The sequence below is a fragment of the Lepus europaeus genome, chromosome Y, assembly GCF_033115175.1.
Source record: "Lepus europaeus isolate LE1 chromosome Y, mLepTim1.pri, whole genome shotgun sequence".
Lineage (NCBI taxonomy): Eukaryota > Metazoa > Chordata > Mammalia > Lagomorpha > Leporidae > Lepus > Lepus europaeus.
In genome coordinates, this window is record NC_084851.1 from 652191 (window position 1) to 673804 (window position 21614).

At 39.3% G+C, this 21614-nt stretch overlaps 1 protein-coding gene across 1 annotated transcript; it reads right to left on the reverse strand.

Moving 5' to 3' along the window:
* Positions 1-1799: 1799 nt before the first annotated feature.
* Positions 1800-21216, reverse strand: LOC133753974 (cyclin-Y-like protein 1). The gene is given in 3 exon segments (XM_062184612.1): positions 1800-2359; positions 2362-2913; positions 21162-21216. Coding segments are annotated over 3 exon segments (930 nt in total). The 3' UTR covers positions 1800-2036.
* Between the last annotated feature and the right edge of the window lie 398 nt (positions 21217-21614).

Consider the following 21614-nt stretch of genomic DNA (forward strand, 5'->3'; position numbering starts at 1 on the left):
TACAGTTTATGGATTATAATGGCTTCCCCCGCCCCATAACATCACTCCCACCCACAATCCTCCCATCTCCTGCTCCCTCTCCCATTCCTTTCACATCAAGATTCATTTTCAATTCTCTTTTTTTTAATTAAAATAGAGTTTATTAGCTTTTCTTTTAATATAAACACAAGAAAAATCACATGAGTTGTAGCATTCTTTTCAAAATAAAATTGCAATCAACACTTGAATCTCTAAGCTCTGAACTCCATAAACGATGTTTTTTCTTTGAGGTGGTAGATTGTAATATTTATATACCATTATTTATGTCTGTCCTTTAAAAATGATGGAACCTGTAACACTCAATATCATGTAAAGTGTTGCTATATTTAGAGAAAATATTCCTGGCCCAGAAATGCTTTGTTTACAGGTCAGATTCCTGGGATTATACTTGAGAATAGGAGAAACAGATTTCATATACTTGAGAACACGCATTTTTTTCCCCAATATTTCAAATCTAGGGTGGTATTGCTACCAATCCCCTAACATTATCTATTCCTTGTCCTTTAAAGCCTGGAAGGTTCCTAAGATTTACATAAGTTTCTGCTTAAATAGCAGGACTTTAAATGGGACGCTTCCAGCCAGGTGAACATGTGGGATTAAACAACTGTTTTGTATCACCTACAGCTATTTAGTGTCCAGTTCTTTGTTGTTGATCACATGTGCATTAACACTGCTCTTCATAATCTTCCTTTACCAGATCTAGAGGAAAGAAAGGTGATCCAAGCAGAGAGAGTACAGCTCTGCAAAGAACTACTTCAAGAAGGGAGGTACTTCTAGGTGACAACAAGGTATTCCAAAACTCTTGGTGCTGCTGTGAGCTTTGATAGCTGTAGAAGTATAAATGCCACAGAGTTACATACAACACATTATCAGAAAGCTCAGTTATTTCTTTTGGACTTACTTAGGTTTGCAAATTTGGAATATTAAACTTTAATTCTATTTGGGGAAGTCAATGTGTACAATCTAAAATTGTACTGAAATAAAACATTAAAATTAAAAGCTTAACATTCCAAATTTACAAAAAAAAAAACAAGTTTAAAAGAAATATAACTAAACTTTCACATGATGTTCTAAGTTTGTAACATGTCTACTTCTGTTGCAGTGCCCTGGAGGGCCCACAAACACACAAATGCTTAAAACTGCACTAACTTTCTGGACACCTTGTATTTTACTACCTGTTTGTTATTCCTGGACCACCATGTTGGCTGACATTAGGAAAGTAACTTTTAATACAGTTATTTGATAAATAAGGAAAATTATCAGAAGATGAAAAGCACCATTACAGTTCATGAGAAATACAGCATGGCCTCAACAGAAGTAGATCATCAACAACTGATACTTTCTCTTTATGACCCCAAATGTGCTAAAATGCTAGAACGTAGTGCTTGCAAAGAACAGGAATGACAAGTGTTATCCAGCAGCTTTTTGGTTTAAATTGATTGCCAATGATGATGAGGAGCTTCAATGATGCAGGAAATACCCTCAATTCCTAACAATGCTACAGTCTGCTCCTACGTGGCTTTGTGAGCTGGTAAGATTCCCATGTTTCAAGGATAATACTGCATTGATTCTAAAGGCATATGCAGCAATACTGGAAGAGGGTAAGAAAAATAAGAAAAAGATAAGTTATAGGGTCAGTGTCTGTAATGTCTAAAAATTTTAACTATTAATTAAAAAAAATCTCATGTAGTTCACAGCTATTGACCTACATAGTAAAGAAATATCTGTGTGTGGGTTGGGAGCTTTCCCTTTCTGAAGTGTTTTTTTTTAAACTCTGTTTACATTAAAAAGGACAGAAGGGTGTGTTGTTGCATTAACAAGGTCCCATTCTTTCCTTTGGAGTGCAATCCTCCTCATTGTCCACAAGTCTCTTGAATACCATGTCTTTGTTTTTGGTGAAAATACTAACTTTGCTGGTTTTTGAGCCAGAGAGGTGACAGTTCTCCAGTCCTTGTAGATGAGGGATTGAGGATGTTAGAACCCTCTCATTACTCCCTTTAAGAGAGGATAGCATTAGAGCGCTGAATGCCAATGAAATTATCAGCGCTGAAAAATCGTCTCATAGCAGCTCTACACAAGTCTTTGTATTTGTCTTCACACAATCTGGAAATGGCCTCTAGGTTCTGTGCTCTTTCCTTGCTGAGAGGAGCAAACAGAAAATTCAGATTGTTGTCATCTGCTAAGGAGCGAAGGTCAAAGTAGTATTTGGCATAAACACTGGCAGGAACATTAATATTAAACTGAAGTAGCTCCAAAAAATGCCGTTCCATCTCATTCATGTCCTCAACCGTGATGTCCTTGAGGATCTGGCAGTAGTCCAATTCCACACAGCCTGATCGTCCCAAACCTTGGAGGCGAGAAGAATGGCTCCCAAGACAATTCTTTTCCAGTTAGTGGGACAAATGTCGATCTCAGCATAAGTTAAAATTCTTTCTAAGTAAACCAAAGTGACTATTGCACATTCAGCTGTAAGCTGTGCAGCACTGAAAAGCGTACGGACAAATCTGTAAATAAATTTGTGTTCAGGATCATGCTTAAAGTACTCCTCTGGAACCTTTTCTCGTGTGAGTGGATGTGATCTCTCATCAAAAATATCCAGGGATCTATTTGCATCTCTGTTCTTTATGTGGTAATATATTGCTAAGGTCACACATTTTATTGTGGTTGTAAGATTAGAACTGACTGTGCTGTCATCTAGAAATATTGTTGAGCATGAGCTGTACTTTTTAGTAAGCTGCCCCGGCGGAGCCCGGGGCTGCCGCGCCAAGAGACACGGCCTCGCCCGCCACTCAACCACCCAGCTCCAGGGCAGGGTTCCGGCCTCAGCTGCACCCCCTCCGCCACGACACCGCGGCCTCCCTTGAGTCAACTCGTCTGCCCATTTTCAATTCTCTTTATATACAGAAGATCGATTTAGTGTATATTAAGTAAAGATTTCATCAGTTTGCACCCACACAGAAACACAAAGTATAAAAAACTATTTGAGTACTACTTATACCGTTATTTCACATAGTACAACACATTAAGGACAAAATCCTACATGAGGAGTACGTGCACAGTGACTCCTGTTGTTGATTTAACAATTGTACACTCTTATTATGGCGTCAGTAATCTCCCTAGGCTCTAGTCATGAGTTGCCAAGGCTATGGAAGCCTCTTGAGTTCACCGATTTGACCTTATTTGGACAGGGTCATAGTCAAAGTGGAAGTTCTCTCCTCCCTTCAGAGAAAGGTACCTCCTTCTTTGATGGCCCTGTTTTTTCCACTGGGATCTCACTTGCAGAGATCTTTCATTTAGGTCTTCTTCTTTTTTTTCTTTTCCATTGTATCTTGGCTTTCCATGCCTACAATACTCTCATGGGCTCTTCAGCCAGATCCGAATGCCTTAAGGGCTGATTCTGAGGCCAGAGTGTTGTTTAGGACATCTACATTTCTATGAGTCTGCTGTGTCTCTCCCTTCCTATGTTGGATCATTCTCTCCCTTTTTTATTCTATCAGTTGGTATTAGCAGACACTAGTCTTGTTTCTATGATCTCTTTGACTAAGACCTATCAATATGATCAGTTGTGAGCAAAACTGATCACTTGGAATAGTGAGATGGCATTGTTACATTCAACCTTGATGGGATTGTATTGGAATCCCCTGGCGCATTTCTAATTCCACCACTTGGGGCAAATCCAATTGAGCATGTCCCAAATTATATTTCTCCTCCCTCTCTTATCCCAATCTTATATTTAACAGGGACCACTTTTCAGTTAAATTTAAACACATAAGAATAATTGTGCATTAGGTACAGAGTTCAACCAATAGTATTAATTAGAACAAAAAAGTACTTAAAGGAATAAAGTATTAAATTGTTCATCAGCAGTCAGCACAAGGGCTGATAAGTCACTGTTTCTCATAGTGTCCCTTACACTTTCACAGGTTTCCTTTTTGGTGCTTGGTTAGTTGTAACCGATCAGGGAGAACATATGATATATGTCCCTTTGGGACTGGCTTAATTCACTAGGCATGCTGTTTTCCAGATTCCTCCATTTTGTTGCAAATGACTGGGTTTCATTGTTTCTTACTGCTGTATAGTATTCTATGGAGTACATGTCCATTACTTCTTTATCCAGTCTAGTGTTGATGGGCATTTCGGTTGGTTCCAGGTCTTAGCTATTGTGAATTGAGCTGCAATAAACATTAATGTGCAGATGGCTTTTTTATTAGCCAAATTAATTTCCTTTGGGTAAATTCCAAGGAGTGGGATGGCTGGGTTGTATGGTAGGGTTATGTTCAGGTTTCTGAGGAATCTCCAGACTGACTTCCATAGTGGCATAATCAGTTTGCATTCCCATCAACAGTGGGTTAGTGTCCCTTTTTCCCCACATCCTCTCCAGCATCTACTGTTGGTAGATTTCTGAATGTGAGCCATTCTCACTGGGGTGAGGTGAAACCTCATTATGGTTTTGATTTGCATTTCCCAGATTGCTAGTGATCTTGAATATTTTTTCATGTGCCTGTTGGCCATTTGGATTTCCTCTTTTGAAAAATGTCTCTTGAGGTCCTTGGCCCATCTCTTAAGTGGGTTGTTTGTTTTGATATTGTGGAGTTTCTTTTTTTATTAAACTTTTATTTAACGAATATAAATTTCCAAAGCACTGCCCATGGGTTACAATGGATTCCCCCTCCCAAAACTTCCCTCCCACCCACAATCCTATTCCCCCCCGCTCCCTCTCCCCTTCCAATCACATCATGATTTATTTTCAATTCTCTTTATATACAGAAGATCAGTTTAGTATATATTAGGTAACGATTTCAACAGTTTGCCCCCATATAGCAACACAAAGTGAAAAAATTACTGTTGGAGTACTAGTTATAGCATGAAATCACAGTGTACAGCACATTAAAGACAGAGATCCTACATAATATTTTTTTAAAAATTAATTAATTATCTATGCCATTTCCAATTTAACACCAGGTTTTTTTTTCATTTCCAATTATCTTTATATACAGAAGATCGATTCAGAACATAATTAGTAAAGATCTCTTTTTTTAATTTTTTTGTTTTTATTTATTTTTTATTTTTTACAGGCAGAGTGGACAGTGAGAGAGAGAGAGACAGAGAGAAAGGTCTTCCTTTTGCCGTTGGTTCACCCTCCAATGGCTGCCGCGGTAGGCGCGCTGCGGCCAGCGCACCGCGCTGATCCGATGGCAGGAGCCAGGTGCTTCTCCTGGTCTCCCATGGGGTGCAGGGCCCAAGCACTTGGGCCATCCTCCACTGCACTCCCTGGCCACAGCAGAGAGCTGGCCTGGAAGAGGGGCAACCAGGACAGGATCGGTGCCCCGACCGGGACTAGAACCTGGTGTGCCGGCGCCACAAGGCAGAGGATTAGCCTAGTGAGCCGCGGCGCCGGCTAATTAGTAAAGATCTCATCAATTTGCACCCATGCAGAAACACAAAGTGCAAAAAACTGTTTCAGTACAAGTCATAGCATCACTGCACATTAGACAACACATTAAGGACAGATCCCACATGGGATGTAATTACACAGTGACTTCTGTTGCTGACTTAACTATTTGACACTCCTGTTCATGGCGTCAGTAATCTCCCTAGGCTCTAGTCATGAATTGCCAAGGCTATGGAAGCCTCTTGAGTTCACCGATTTGACCTTATTTGGACAGGGTCATAGTCAAAGTGGAAGTTCTCTCCTCCCTTCAGAGAAAGGTACCTCCTTCTTTGATGGCCCTGTTTTTTCCACTGGGATCTCACTTCAGGGATCTTTCATTTAGGTCTTCTTCTTTTTTTCTTTTCCATGGTATCTTGGCTTTCCATGCCTGCAATACTCTCATGGGCTCTTCAGCCAGATCCGAATGCCTTAAGGACTGATTCTGAGGCCAGAGTGTTGTTTAGGACATCTGCCATTTTATTAGTCTGCTGTGTATCCCACTTCCCATGTTGGATCTTTCTCTCTCTTTTTGATTCTATCAGTATTAGCAGACACTTGTCTGGTTTGTGTGATCCCTTTGATTCTTAGACCTATCAGAGCCATCGATGGTGAACTGAAATTGATCACTTGGACTAGTAAGACGGCATTGGTACATGCCACCTTGATGGGATTGTATTGGAATCCCCTGGCACATTTATAACTCCACCATTTGGGGCAAGTCTGATTGAGCATGTCCCAAATTGTACATCTCCTCCCTCTCTTTTTCCACTCTGAAATTTAACAGGGATCACGTTTCAGTTACAATTTAAATACCTAACAACAATTATGTGTTAATTACAGATTTCAACCACTAGTACTAGAACAACAACAACAAAAACAACAACAAGTACTAAAAGGGATAAAGTATTACATTGTACATCTAGAGTCAGGACAAGAGCTGATCAGGTCATTGTTTCTTATAGTGTCCATTTCACTTCAACAGGTTTCCCCTTTGGTGCTCAGTTGTCGATGATCAGGGAGAATATAAGATATTTGTCTCATTGGGACTGCCTTAATTCACTCAGCATGATGTTTTCCAGATTGCTCCATCTTGTTGCAAATGACTGGGTTTCATTATTTCTTACCGCTGTATAGTATTCTATAGAGTTCATGTCCTATAATTTCTTTATCCAGTCTACTGTTGATGGGCATTTGGGTTGGTTCCAGGTCTTAGCTATTGTGAATTGAGCTGCAATAAACATTAATGTGCAGATGGCTTTTTTATTTGCCAAATTAATTTCCTTTGGGTAAATTCCAAGGAGTGGGATGGCTGGGTTGTATGGTAGGGTTATGTTCAGGTTTCTGAGGAATCTCCAGACAGACTTCCATAGTGGCTGAACCAGTTTGCATTCCCACCAACAGTGGGTTAGTGTCCCTTTTTCCCCACATCCTCTCCAGCATCTGTTGTTGGTAAATTTCTGAATGTGAGCCATTCTCACTGGGGTGAGGTGAAACCTCATTGTGGTTTTGATTTGCATTTCTCTGATTGCTAGTGATTTGAACATTTTTTCATGTGTCTGTTGGCAATTTTGAAATTCCTCTTTTGAAAAATGTCTCTTGAGGTCCTTGGCCCATCTCTTAAGTGGGTTGTTTGTTTTGATGTTGTGGCATTTCTTGATTTCTTTGTAGATTCTGGTTATCAACCCTTTATCTGTAGTATAGTTTGCAAATATTTTTCCCATTAGTCGGTTGCCTATTCACTATCCTGACTGTTTCTTTTGAAGTACAGAAACTTCTCAGTTTGATGCAATCCCAATAGTTAATTTTGGCTTTGAATGCCTGTGCTCCTGGGGTCTTTTCCAAGAAGTCTTTGCTGGTACCTTTATCTTGCAGGGTTTCTCCAATGCTCTCTAATAATTTGATGGTTTCGGGTCATAGATTTAAGTCTTTAATACAAGTTGAGTGAATTTTTGTGTAAGGTGAAAGGTATGGGTCTTGCTTCAAGCTTCTGCATGTGGAAATCCAATTTTCCCAGCACCATTTATTGAATTGGCTGTCCTTATTCCAGGGATTAGATTTGGATCTTTGGTCAAATATAAGTTGGCTGTAGATGTTTGGATTGATTTCTGGTGTTTCTATTCTGTTCCATTGGTCTATCCATCTGTTTCTGTACCAGTGCCATGCTGTTTTGATAACAACTGCCCTGTAGTATGTCCTGAAATCTGGTATTGTGATGCCTCCGGCTTTATTTTTGTTGTACAGGATTGCTTTGGTTATTCGAGGTTTCCTATGTCTCTAAATGAATTTCAGCATCATTTTTTCCTGATCTGAGAAGAATGTCTTCGGTATCTTGATTGGTATTGCATTGAATGTATAAATTGCTTTTGGGAGAATAGACATTTTGATGATATTGATTCTTCCAATCCATGAGCATGGAAGATTTCTCCATTTTTTGGTATCCTCTTCTATTTCTTTCTATAAGGTTTTGTAATTTTCATCGTAGAGATCTTTAACGTCTTTGGTTAAGTTTATTCCAAGGTATTTGATTGTTTTTGTAGCTATTGTGAATGGGTTCATCTTAGCAGTTCTTCCTCAGCTGTGACATTGCCTGTGTATACAAAGGCTGTTGATTTTTGTGCATTGATTTTATATCCTGCTACTTTGCCAAACTCTTTGAGGAGTGTCAGCAGTCTCTTAGTAGAGTTCTTTGGGTCCCCTAAATAAAGAATCATATCATCTGCAAAGAGGGATAGTTTGAGTTTTGCGAGCGTTGAACCATCCCTGCATACCGGGGATAAATCCCACTTGGTCTGGGTGGATGATATTTCTGATGTTTTGTTGCATTCTATTGGCCAGAATCTTATTGAGTATTTTTGCATCTATGTTCATCAGGGATATTGGTCTGTAATTCTCTTTCAATGCTGCATCTTTTTCAGGCTTAGGAATTAAGGTGATGCTGGCTTCATAGAAAGAATTTGGGAGGATTCCCTCTTTTTCGATTGCTCTGAATAGTTTGAGAAGAATTGGAGTTAGTTCTTCCATAAATGTCTGGTAGAACTCAGCAGTGAATCCATCTGGCCCTGGGCTTGTCTTTGTTGGGAGGGCCTTTATTACTGTTTCAATTTCTGTGTCAGTTATGGGTCTGTTTAGGTTTTCTATGTCTTCCTGGCTCAATTTAGGGAGGTTGTATGTGTCCAGGAATCTGTCCATTTCTGATAGATTTCCCTGTTTGCTGGCATACAGGTCCTTGTAGTAATTTCTGATGATTCTTTTTATTTCTGTGGTGTCTGTTGTTACGTTTCCCTTTTCATCTCTGATCCTATTGATTTGGATCTTTTCTCTTGTTTTTTTAGTTAGTTGGGCCAATGGGGGTGTCAATTTTGTTTATTTTTTCAAAAGCCAGCTCCTCATTTGGCTGATTTTTTGTAATGTTATTTGCATTCAATCCTGTTGATTTCTTCTTTGATTTTAATTATTTCTATTCTCCTACTGGGTTTGGGTTTGGTTTGCTGCAGATTTTCTAGATTCTTGAGATGACTTGAAAGCTCATCTATTTGGTGCCTTCCCAATTTCTTGATGTAGGCATCTATTGATATAAACGTTCCTCTTAACACTGCTTTTGTTGTATCCCATATGTTTTGGTATGTTTTGCTTTTATCCTCATTTACTTCCAGAAAATTTTTGATTTCTCTTTTAATTTTTTCTATGACCCATTGTTCATTCAGGAGCATGTTGTTCAATTCCATGTGTTTGGATGTGCTCTAGGGATTCCCGAGTTGCTAATTTCCAATTTCATTCCTTTGTGATCTGAGAAGCTGCATGGTATGATTCTAATTCTTTTGAATTTGCTGAGACTTACTTTATGGCCTAGTATGTGGTCAATCCTAGAGAAGGTTCCATGTACTGCTGAGAAGAATGTAAAGTCCTTAGATGTAGGATGAAATGTTCTGTAGATGTCTGTTAGATCCATTTGGGCTATAGTGTCATTTAAATCTACTGTCCCCTTGTTGACATTCTGTCCTATTGATCTGTCTATCTCTGAGACTGGAGTATTGAAGTCCCCCAGTACTATTGTATTGGGGTCTAAGTCTCCCTTTAAGTTCCTTAACAAGTCTTTTAAATAAACTGGTGCCCTGTAATTAGGTGCATATACATGGATAATCATTATATCTTCCTGTTGAATGGATCCCTTAATCATTGAATAGTGCCCCTCTTTGTCTCTCCTGACAGTTTTTGTGGTAAAGTTTATGTTGTCCAATATTAATATGGCTACGACCGCTCTTTTTTCATTTCTGTTGGCATGCTATGTCTTTTTCCAGCCTTTCACTTTCAGTGTGTATGCATCATGTTGGAAAAATGAGTTTCTTGTAAGCAGCAAAAAGATGGGTTTTGTTCCTTAACCCAATCAGCCAATCGGTGTATTTTAACTGGACAGTTCAGTCATTAGCATTCAATGTGACTATTGAGAAGGAGTAACTTTGCCCTGTCATTTGCCAAAGATATTTTCTAATATCTGGTTTGAGATTCCTGTGATCTTTTGCTCTGAGGTTTCCTTCCTTTATCTTCTTTCATATTGGTGACCATGTTTCTGTGTTTCTGTATGTAACACATCTTTAAGCATCTTTTGCAGGGCTGGACAGGTGGCAACAAATTCTTTCAATTTCTGTTTGCTGTGAAAGGTCTTAATTTCACCTTCATTCACAAATGAGAGCTTTGCAGGATATAATATTCTGGGTTGGCAGTTTTTCTCTCTTAGTACCTGGGGTATGTCTCGCCATTCTCTCCTAGCTTGTAGGGTTTCTGACAAGAAATCAGCTGTGAGTCTAATTGGAGATCCTCTGAGAGTAATCTCACATTTCTCTCTTGTACATTTTAGGATCTTTTCTTTATATTTCACTGTGGTGAGTTTGATTACGACGTGTCGTGGTGAGGATCTCTTTTGGTCATTTTTATTAGGGGTTCTATGAGCTTCCTGTACTAGGATGTCTCTGTCCTTCTCCAAACCTGGGAAATTTTCTGCTAGTATATCACTGAAAATGCCTTCTAATCCTTTCTCCCTCTCCATGCCTTCAGGAACTCCTAGATCCTGAATGTTGGGTTTCTTAATAGTATCCTGTAGATTCCTGACAGTATTTTTAGATTTCTGATTTCTTCTTCTTTTCTTTGGTTTGCCTGTTTCCTTTCCTGTTCTCTGTCTTCTAAGTCTGATATTCTCTCTTCTGCTTCACCCATTCTGTTTTTAAGGCTCTCTAATGTGTTTGTCATTTGATCTATTGAGTTCTTCATTTCATTGTGGTTTTTTGTCACTATCACAGTTTCATGTTCTACTAGTTGTTTCATTTCATTTTGATTCCGCCTTAATATTTCACTTTCACGAGAGAGATTTTCTATCTTGTCCATTAAGGATTTCTGTAGTTCAAGAATTTGTTTTTGAGAAGTTCTTAATGTTCTTATCAATTTTTTGAGATGTGCTTCTTGCATTTCCTCTATCTCTTCATCTTCATAATCTTGGATTGGGGTGTCTTTTTCATTTGGGGCATCATAGTGTCTTCCTTGCTCTTGTTACCTCGCTTTCTACGTTTGTTGTTTGGCATGTTGGAGATAATTTAGTTTTTTTTTTGTTGTTGTGGTGGTGGTGGTGGTTTTTTCTCGTTATACTATGCCTCTAAGTGGGCTGTCTGCTTTGATGGATCTTTAGAGGCTGTGATGGGTGTGGCCAGAGAGCTCCGCTTGATTCTTCAGGTTTAAGGCTGTGCAAAAAGTGACTCACCCACATTGTTCTCTCCCTTTCTCCTTGCTGGATCACTCTCTCTCTCTCTCTCTCTCTCTCTTTTTGACTCAGTTGGGAAGTAATTTGGCACAGGTGAGTGGAATTGCGGATAGTTGAAATATTCGTTTGATCTACCCCTGGGACCACACTAAGAGATTATGCAGCCCTCAATGTGTTCTCAAGTTTCACCAAAGTTCCAAAGTTACTGAGTTTGTGAACTTGTTGGTGGCGCTTTACATACGTAAAATGGCACCTGCTCATTGTTTTGCTTGGTGAGTGAAGAGAGATGCCTCTGCTTTTCACCCCCAATATCTCGGGTTTCTGATGTCTTTGTCTTACCTTCCGTCCATTCCTGTGCTGGCGAGATCTGCGGCTCAGCTCCCACGGTTGGGTTACCATGTGGTGGGCTCCCAGTAGGTCCTCTCTGTCACATCCACTAGATCCGGAAGCGTTTCCTCTGCAGTTTTTCTCTTGAGTCTTTTCCTGAGGCTACAGTAATTCCACTTTTATGAAACTTTATTTTCCCAAACTACGGTGCATGTCCTCACTATCCGCCATCTTGGTTCTGCCTGAGTTTCTTGATCCCTTTGTAGATTCTTTTTATTAACCCTTTATCCGTGGCATAGTTTGCAAATATTTTTTCCCATTCTGTCAGTTGCCTATTCACTTTCCTTACTGTGTCATTTGTAGTACAGAAACTTCTCAATTTGATGCAATCCCAAGTGTTAATTTTGGCTGACTGCCTGTGCTTCTGGGTTCTTTTCCAAGAAGTCTTTGCTGGTGCCAATATCTTGCAGGGTTTCTCCAATGTTCTCTAATAACTTGATGGTGTCTGGTCATAGATTTAAGTCTTTAATCCATATTGAGTGGATTTTTTGTAAGGTGTAAGTTGTAAGTTAAGGGACTTGCTTCACGTTTCTGCACGTGGAAATCCAGTTTTCCCAGCACCATTTCTGGAATGGACTGTCCTTACTCCAGGGATTGGTTTTAGATCCTTGAACAAATTCAAATTGGCTGCAGATGTTTGGATTGATTTCTGGTGTGTCTATTCTTTTCCATTAATCTATCCACTTGTTTCTGTACCGGAACCATGCTGTTTTGATAACAACTGCTCTGTACAGTGTCCTGAAGTCTGGTATTGTGATGGTTCTGGCTTTGTTTCTGTTGTACAAGTTTGCAATAGCTATTTGAGGTCTCCGTGTCTCCATATGAATTTCAGGATCATTTTTTCCAGATCTTTTGGGAGTATGGACATTTTCATTATATTGATTCTTCCAATCCATGGGCATGGAAGATTTTTCCATTTTTTGGTATCCTCTTCTATTTCTTTTTTTTTAAAGATTTTGTAATTCTCATCATAGAGATCTTTAACATCCTTGGTTAAGTTTATTCCAATGGATCGAGAGCGGCAAGATGGTGGAATAGGCAGGGAGCACACTATTAGTCCGGGGGGAGAGAAAGTTTAATATAAGTGGAGATACTGCAGGGTCAAGGAAGAGTAGGGGATGAAACAGCAGAGGAAACTCTTCCGGAACTAGTGATTCACAGTGGACCTGCGTGGAGAGCATGGGAGCCCAAGTTCGGGACACCAGCGGCAGACTCAACACACCAGCACTGGAACGCAAGGTGAGCCGAACCTCAATAGCCTGAGACACCAGCGGGCAAGCAGAAAGAGGAGGCTAGAGGGAACGAGGCTTGAAACTCCGTGGGGAAAAGTTCACCAGGCTAACTAGAAGAGAGAGAGGAAAAAAATAAAAAAAGTGACTGATACGGACACAAGTCTCTCTCTCTCCGCTCACCTCTCAAAGGCAAGCAAGACAGAGCAGGCGCCAATTTGGACGTACGTCATAAGCAGGGCGACCTCGGGTCTGCACCGGCCCTGAGCCTAGCAGAAAGACCTGACTCTAGGGGGAGGGGTGAAATAACAGGAGATTGGCATCTAACTTGGCAACCCAGTGGGAGACTGCAGGAGAATTGGAGCCCACACTGAGGGCAGCGCAGATTCCCTGTGTGGTCCTTGGGAAAGAGCTTCCGATCTCTGGCTCCTGTGGGTATATCATTTGCCTGCTAACTACCTCCAATTACGTTCAGCTGTGCGGAATTACTTCCCTTTTGAATCAAAAAAGAGAGAGATTTACCACACCTAACCTGGGAGTGTCATCTTTGACACACCCTCAACCCTAAGGAACCAAACACAGCTCTCAGTCCACACTCATCTCAAGCCTCTAAGGCTCCACTGAAAGCAGACAGTCCACTTAATATAGAGCCATAGTGTAACAAGAAAAAACACCACAGTGAAGAAACCAAATATCTCCAACATGCCAAACAACAAATGCAAAAACCAAGCTAACAAGAACAAGGAAGACACTATGACGCCCCCAAATGAAAAAGACACCCCAACTCAAGATTATGAAGATGATGAGATTGAAGAAATGCAAGAAGAGGATCTCAAAAAATTGATAAGAACATTAAGAACTTCTCAAAAACAAATTCTTGAACTACAGAAATCCTTAATGGACAAGATAGAAAATCTCTCGTGAAAGTGAAATATTAAGGAGGAATCAAAATGAAATGAAACAACTAGTGGAACAAGAAACTCTGATAGTGATGAGAAATCATAATGAAATGAAGAACTCAATAGATCAAATGACAAACACATTAGAGAGCCTTAAAAACAGAATGGGCGAAGCAGAAGAGAGAATATCATACTTAGAAGACAGAGAAAAGGAAATGAAACAGTCAAATCAAAGAAAAGAAAAGGAAATTAGAAATCTAAAAAATATTGTCGGGAATCTACAGGATACTATTAAAAAACCCAACATTCGGGTTCTAGGAGTTCCTGAAGGCATAGAGAGGGAGAAAGGATTAGAAGGCATTTTCAGTGAGATACTAGCAGAAAATTTCCCAGGTTTGGAGAAGGACAGAGACATCTTAGTACAGGAAGCTCATAGAACCCCTAATAAACATGACCAAAAGAGATCCTCACCACGACATGTTGTAATCAAACTCACCACAGTGAAACATAAAGAAAAGATCCTAAAATGTGCAAGAGAGAAACGTCAGATTACTCTTAGAGGATCTCCAATTAGACTCACAGCAGACTTCTCATCAGAAACCCTACAAGCTAGAAGGGAATGGTGAGACATAGCCCAGGTACTAAGAGAGAAAAACTGCCAGCCCAGAATACTATATCCGGCAAAGCTCTCATTTGTGAATGAAGGTGAAATTAAGACTTTTCATAGCAAACAGAAACTGAAAGAATTTGTTGCCACTCATCCTGCCCTGCAAAAGATGCTTAAAGATGTCTTACGCACAGAAACACAGAAACATGGTCACCAATATGAAAGAAGGTAAAGGAAGGAAACCTCACAGCCAAAGATCACAGGAAGCTCAATTTCTCTTTGACATAGAATTAAACTCTGATGCTCTGGTAAAGCAATATGTTAAAGTAATCTATTATGTTCTCTTGATGTCTGTTAAATTCTAATTGTTCAAAAACAGCTGAATTTTTATTAAGAGCTATGGGTTATTTAAATATGTGCTTATTTTCAAAAATTTGAATAATCACCTTGTAACAATGATCAAATTTGGACTATGTTATGTCATGATTTTAAGAAATCTTATTTCACCTTTTATTCAGTTTTTAGCCATACTAGAGAAAATGAAACTTGTTAAATTTTCCAGAGGCAACTTTTCTACACCAGAAGGTCATGACTCTCATAGAACAATTGGATTTTTCTTGCCTTCAAAATGTTTATCAAATCCTGTTTCTCACAGGTTTCTGAAATATGTAGAAAATAAGAAATATTCCAATGAATGAAACATACCAAATGTCAGTAATAAGCAAGACACATTCCGTTGGGGAAATGGCTATTTTAAAAAGGTGTTAATAGAGTTAATTTGTTTTGGTATGTGATCACAATACAATTCTGAAACACTGTTTCTACCACTAAAGCTTAAATTGTGAGATAGGTTTTAAATGTGTAATATGCATCTGATGAGCTTTTCTTGAACTGTTAGAATTTTTTTGAAGTAGAATTTTTTTTCATGTTTAATTTGTATTTGTAAAAAAAAATAGAAAACAAAAACAAAAAAGTCCTGAAATCCAAATAACAAAAAACCAGAGCAAAACTGTTGTGCCTTCTCTTTGATTCCAGTCTTGACAATTGTTTAAACAAAAATAAATAAAAACAAATTCTAGATTTGTTTTTACCAGGTTAAGAGTATGTGGGAAATTGTAGAATCCCCTTATCATCACCTTGTTTGTTTGTCATCTGTTAACATTTGTTATGCCTTATTCTAAAATAGAGTCTCAAACTGGAATGCGTTTGAGAAAAGATATTTCTATAGAGGTCCTTTGACCTAAATAGTTCTGCATTTGTATTAAGTTTTATTTTGATATCTAACCGGATTCCTAATCATAGCCCATAAGAATGAATGTGACTTTAATATTGGACTTCACTGATATACTCGAGTGTCTGCAATTTTTTTTTCCTTTAAATCATAGCCATATGGTAAATTTTCTATTTTGTTAAGGTTCTCTTTTATTGATGGGCATGCAGTGGGTATTTCTTGGAAATGGCCAAATTTTTATTAAAATATTTCAGGAAGAAAAGTAAAAAAAAAGAAATCTTATTTCAAGCAGATATTTTGGATTTTGAGCCTTCTTGGCATTCTTGACAGGCATTCAAAAAATCAAAGTTTCAAACAATCTGGTCTCTAAAATTTCCAGTAAATCCTGGACTTTGGTTTTTCCAGTTTGGGCCCAACTGAAAAAATCGAAGGACCTATGTCTCTCATCTTATAGAGACACCAACTAATCAGTCTATTTGGATGATATTAGAAGGACAGTCAAGATGTGATGTGGTACCAGACTTTAAGTTTCTATAATGGAAAATGCTATTAATACAAATGTTTGAGAATTAAAAAGTCTAATGATCTTGTGTTATTAGACATGATAGTTATCTTAATGAGAAAGCCCCAGAAGCCTAAAGGGTTAAATACTTGTAAAATCCTACAGGTGCTTTCAAAAATACTGTGAAGTAAGCAAGTGCCTCTTGTTGGTTGATAAGTTTATAATTTTAAACATGGCGACTTAAAGTCTTTTGTCATCCACAGTTATATATGATGTGCTGCTCATAAAACTAAAGCGTTGTTGGTTCTGTGTTTAGCTGTCCTCCTATAGGTTCCTATGGACTTTTTCCAGCCACTTTTATTGTATTCAGTACTTTGGGATGGCTCTGTAAACAGATGAAGCCAATATGTATTAACAGTACCAATTGAGAGAAAGTATGGTTAACTGAGGTTACTAAAAAGAAAAAGCAATTCAAATCAATTGGCAATCTACAAAAAGAGTTAAAGATTTTAAAAGCTATTATTAAAATTGCTATATTGGTCTATTATACTATATTATATGTGTGTACATATTTTATGTCCACATGGGGAAATTTTATTAAGAGTTTTATTTTAAATGGCTTATAGATAAGATTGTCCATAAATTTAAGCTGCTAAAATCAATCAAAGGTACATTTTAATTTGAGTGACCTGAATCTGTGTATCATATGTTTTAACCGTGTTGGTAGAAAGAAACTAAAAACATTTTAGATGGTTGTGCTTAAGTTTACTGGCTAAACAAACTACACCATGTTAGATATTTAAGAGGTGTTTTCAAATACATGATTCTTAAAATTTATAGAAGGCATTGGACCTTCTGGTAAATGTTTTCTTAAGTTGTTATCTAGTGGTTGAAACAGTTTGCTAAGTATTCATGTGATATTGCTATTGTCAGCAAGCGATCTAGGACTTGCTCCCTCATTTCTCTATTCTAAGCCCAACTTGTTCTTTCATTTCCCTATTCTCTTCAAGGTAGGAAACTAATTCTATTATGAAGGAATCTGTAGGATGCACAATTTAATCTTTAGACCTTATAAAAGAGATGGCTAACATTTTTCTGTAATAGCAGAGCCAAAATAAGAACTTAAATAATAATCTCATAGCTAGATTTACTTCGCCATCAGCGAAGTAAACAGTAAGTAGAAAACACCTCCCTTTCAGACCAAAGGGAAAGAAAGTTTTAAAGTGAGAATATAATTTTCCTCATGGGCATTGTCTACCTTAGAAAAACTACTACAGAACATGCCTGTGACTATAGACTTGTAGTTCAGGCCACCGAAGATTAGAGATGGGAAACGGGCACTCCCTTGACTTGCATCCTCTGGTCTGCTTTAACACAAACCAGGAGGAAAAGAAAGCTAGGCATCAGAAGCAATGGGTGGCAGGCCTATTACTGGCTGATCTGTACAGTGATCTGCCCTCAAGGAGACCCAACAGGCCAGTCCACTGCAGTGGCTTTCAAAGTGGTAAGCCTGGGCTTCAGCAGAAGTCAGCTTGTGAAGAGCCCTGGCAGCTCTGCCAAGAGTTGGATCACGGGAAATGGACCTGCCCTGGAGTCGAAGGATGCCCAGGTCAGAGCCACAGATCTTATTGGCTCTAAGCTGAAAAGCACTTCACTCAGCCCAACTTCCAAAGTGACCACTGCAGCTGAGGGGACAGCCAAGTAGGGTCAGCAACATTGCAGGCAGAACTGTAAATTTCTTGTTAGAGATACCCCTTGCCTTTACCTGGCCAGCTCTCCTCCCAGGCCAGCCAAGTAATGAAAGTCAACAGAGTGCCTTCCCCTAGGAGGTTCACACCTCCCTTAGGATATACCCCATGTGAAGAGATAGATAGGTCTGGGCCTCTGAATTTACAAGGCCTAAAGCCCACCAGATTATTATCAAGCCCCTTCTGTGAGGTTCTATTTGCCTCTCAATCAGAAAACTTAATTGTAGCTTAGACAGCACTTTTCTTAGCTCCTCTAATAATGACTCTGTCCTTTGTTCTAGACCCTGTCTAGCACACTTGGGCCTCATTCCTTTGTAATCATAACCTCTACTCTACCACCAATGGCTCTACTCCCAACCTGTGTGTACTGATGGTCCTCTTCCCCACTTAATGCTGTATAATTGTGCAAACCTGGTAAATGCCACTCTTAGGATCATTGGTTACTATCCTCACTCTGTCTTTTATGACCTTGTCTAAATATGATCAGAGTCGGTAAACTTGGAAGGCTTCCATAGCCTTGGCAACTCATGACGACAGCCTAGGATGGTTACTGGCGCCATAAACTAGAGTGTCAATTTGTTGGGTCAACAACAGGAGCCACTGTGCAGTTGCTCCTCATGTGGGATCTCTGTCCTTAATGTGCTGTACATTGTGATTTAATGCTATAACTAGTAGTCAAACAGTATGTTTCACTTTGTGTTTCTATGTGGGTGCAAACTGTTGAAATCTTTATACTAAATTGATCTTCTGTATATAAAGAGAATTGAAAATGAATTTTGATGCAAATGGAATGGGAGAGGGAGCGGGAGAGGGGAGGGTTGCGGGTGGGAGGGAAGTTATGGGAGGGGGAAGCCATTGTAATCCATAAGCTGTACACTGGAAATTTATATTCATTAAATAAAAGTTAAAAAAAAAGTTTATTCCAGGGTATTTGATTGTTTTTGTGGCTATTGTGAATGAGATTGAACTTAGAAGTTCTTCCTCAGCCATGGCATTGTCTGTGTATACGAAGACTGTTGAGTTTTGTCATTGACTTTATATCCTGCTACTTTGCCAAACTCTTCTATGTGTTCCAATAGTCTCTTAGTGGAGTTCTTTGGATCCCCTAAATAATCATATCATCTGCAAAGAGGGATAGTTTGTGTTCTTCCTTCCCAATTTGTATCCTTTTAATTTCTTTTTCTTGCCTGATAGCTCTGGCTAAAACTTCCAGAACTATGTTGTGAGAGTTTGCATCCCTGCCTGGTACCATATCTCAGTGGAAATTATTCCAACTTTTTCCTATTCAGTAGGATGTTGGCCGTGGGTTTTGCATAAATTGCCTTAATCATATTGAGGAATGTTTTTCTATACTCAGTTTGCGTAGAGTTTTCATCATGAAAGGGTGTTCTATTTTATCAAATGCTTTCTCTGCGTCTATTGAGAGAATCATATGGTTTTTCTTCTGCAGTCTGTTAATGTGGTGTATCACATTGATTGTTTTGCGAGCGTTGAACCATCCCTGCATACCAGGGATAAATCGCACTTGGTCTGGGTGGATGATCTTTCTGATGTGTTGTTGCATTCTATTGGCCAGAATTTTATTGAGGATTTTTGCATCTATGTTCATCAGGAATATTGGTCTGTAATTTTCTTTCAATGCTGCATCTTTTTCCGGCTTAGGAATGAAGGTGATGCTGGCTACATAGAAAAAGTTTGGGAGGATTCCCTCTTTTTTGATTGTTCTGAATAGTTTGAGAAGAATTGGAGTTAGTTCTTCTTTAATTGTCTGGTAGAACTCAGCAGTGAATCCATCTGGTCCTGGGCTTTTCTTTGTTGGGAGGGCCTTTATTACTTTTTCAATTTCTGTGTCAGTTATGGGTCTGTTTAGGTTTTCTATGTCTTCATGGTCCAATATAAGTAGGTTGAATGTATCCAGGAATCTATCCATTTCTGACAGATTTCCCTGTTTGCTGGCATAGAACTCTTTGTAGTAATTTCTGAGGATTCTTTTTATTTCTGTGGTGTCTGTTGTTACGTTAAGAACCCTCTTGTGGTTATCAATATTGGGGACTTATTAATAAGCATATGGTGATAATGTATGGCACCCAAAATTCCGGTAACATATATGGCACTCCAGATGGCACTTCTGGGTAATTTTAAGAGGCCACATTTTCGTACAAATTTTAAAGTGTTGTTTCCAATATCACTTGTAGAACAAAATTAAATTAAGAAAAGAAACAGAAAAAAGTTGTGAGTCATGGTCATTTACTCTATATGAAAGAAATTGACATCTTTTCATTTGACTATTATTTATATCCCTTCTATATATCCCAGCAGAACTCAGGTGTTTTCAGTGTTCACTGAATTCTTCATTTGGAGGTGTCTTTGGCAATAACAGAAATAAAAAAAAGTTATCTGGAGATCTAAGTTGAGTGACTGGAGAAAAACATGCTGATATTGACAACAGGAAGATACTAGATGAATAGGAGATGGACTGTATTCTGATGGGTCGTTGGAGATATTTTTCAATGGAAAGGCTATATAAAGAAGAGAGACTTTGTATAGCTGTGAAGACTGAACAATCACAAAGCAGCTAGCATGATGCCACAGTGCCTCCAATGGCTAATGAGATATCATCTTCTCAGACTGAGGTGAGGGAATCTGCACTACTGGTGATTTGGACAGAGGGAGAGCTGCATGGACAGCAATGACTTTGAGTCCAGCCTGAAGGATCTGGTAAGGGGCAGAATTTCACCTATCCCTGTGAAAGAAAGGCATGTTGATTTCTTCCTCTACCCCCAGCAAGGAACCAGTGACCAGTGGGGAGGAAATGAAGCATGTGAATGCTGCTGTAGTCCACACACTCCTGGTGGATTTTGTCTAATGAAGAAATCAGTGTTCCTCAATGACTTTGAGTCCAGGCTGGGAAGTGCAGGCTGGGGGTGGGGCAGGATGCCCGTTTGGTTCCATGAAGGGAGGGCATATTGTTCCCCTCTCCTCATATGCCAGTCTCTGTTGGGCGGGTGGCTGGCTCAGGAAGTGAAATGGCTCTTGTTATATGATGAGGGGATCAAGGAGAGGTGAGTGGATCCCTTGTGCCCTGTGGCTCTAGGAGCCTTGTACTCTGTGACTGTGGGAATCCTGTGACTGTACAATAGACAGTCTGGCAGAAGGGTATCAAATGTTGTTAGGTCTTTGCACAATACTGGGTCTGACTCCAGAAGCTCAGAGCTACTTGAATTGTTGTGGAGGAAAATTATGGGCATTTGTGTGTTCACACTATGGAGCACATTGATTTCTTTTTTTTTTTTTTGTATTTTTCACCCATTGGTGGGGTGCAAGGTTACCTAGGCTCACCCTGGGCAGTTGGTGAGAGGGTTTGGGGCTGTGAACACAGCAGTGTCATGGTCATATGCGCCTCCCCAGTGATAATAGAAGAGAGCTTCCTTGCCCACCTTATGTGCCTCTCCAGGCCCATGCCCCACAGCTGAGCTCTGGTCAGGGCTCTTTGCCCTCCCCAGCACACACCTGTGGATACCTGCTGAAGGAGCAGGCATTCCCCTAAGCTGTAGAATCACCTTTCGATAAATAAAGCCTTCAGTGGAGATACCAACAACTGTTTACCCAGGTGAAAACAAGCAAAGAAATATAGGAAGCAAGAGCAAGTATGATACCCAAAAAAGAACACAACAATACTACCACATTAGCCCGTGAAGATGATGAAACTGATGAAATAACTGAAAAGGAATCCAAAAGAATGATCATCAGATCACTCAAAACCCAGAGAAGCAAATACATGAGTTATAAAAT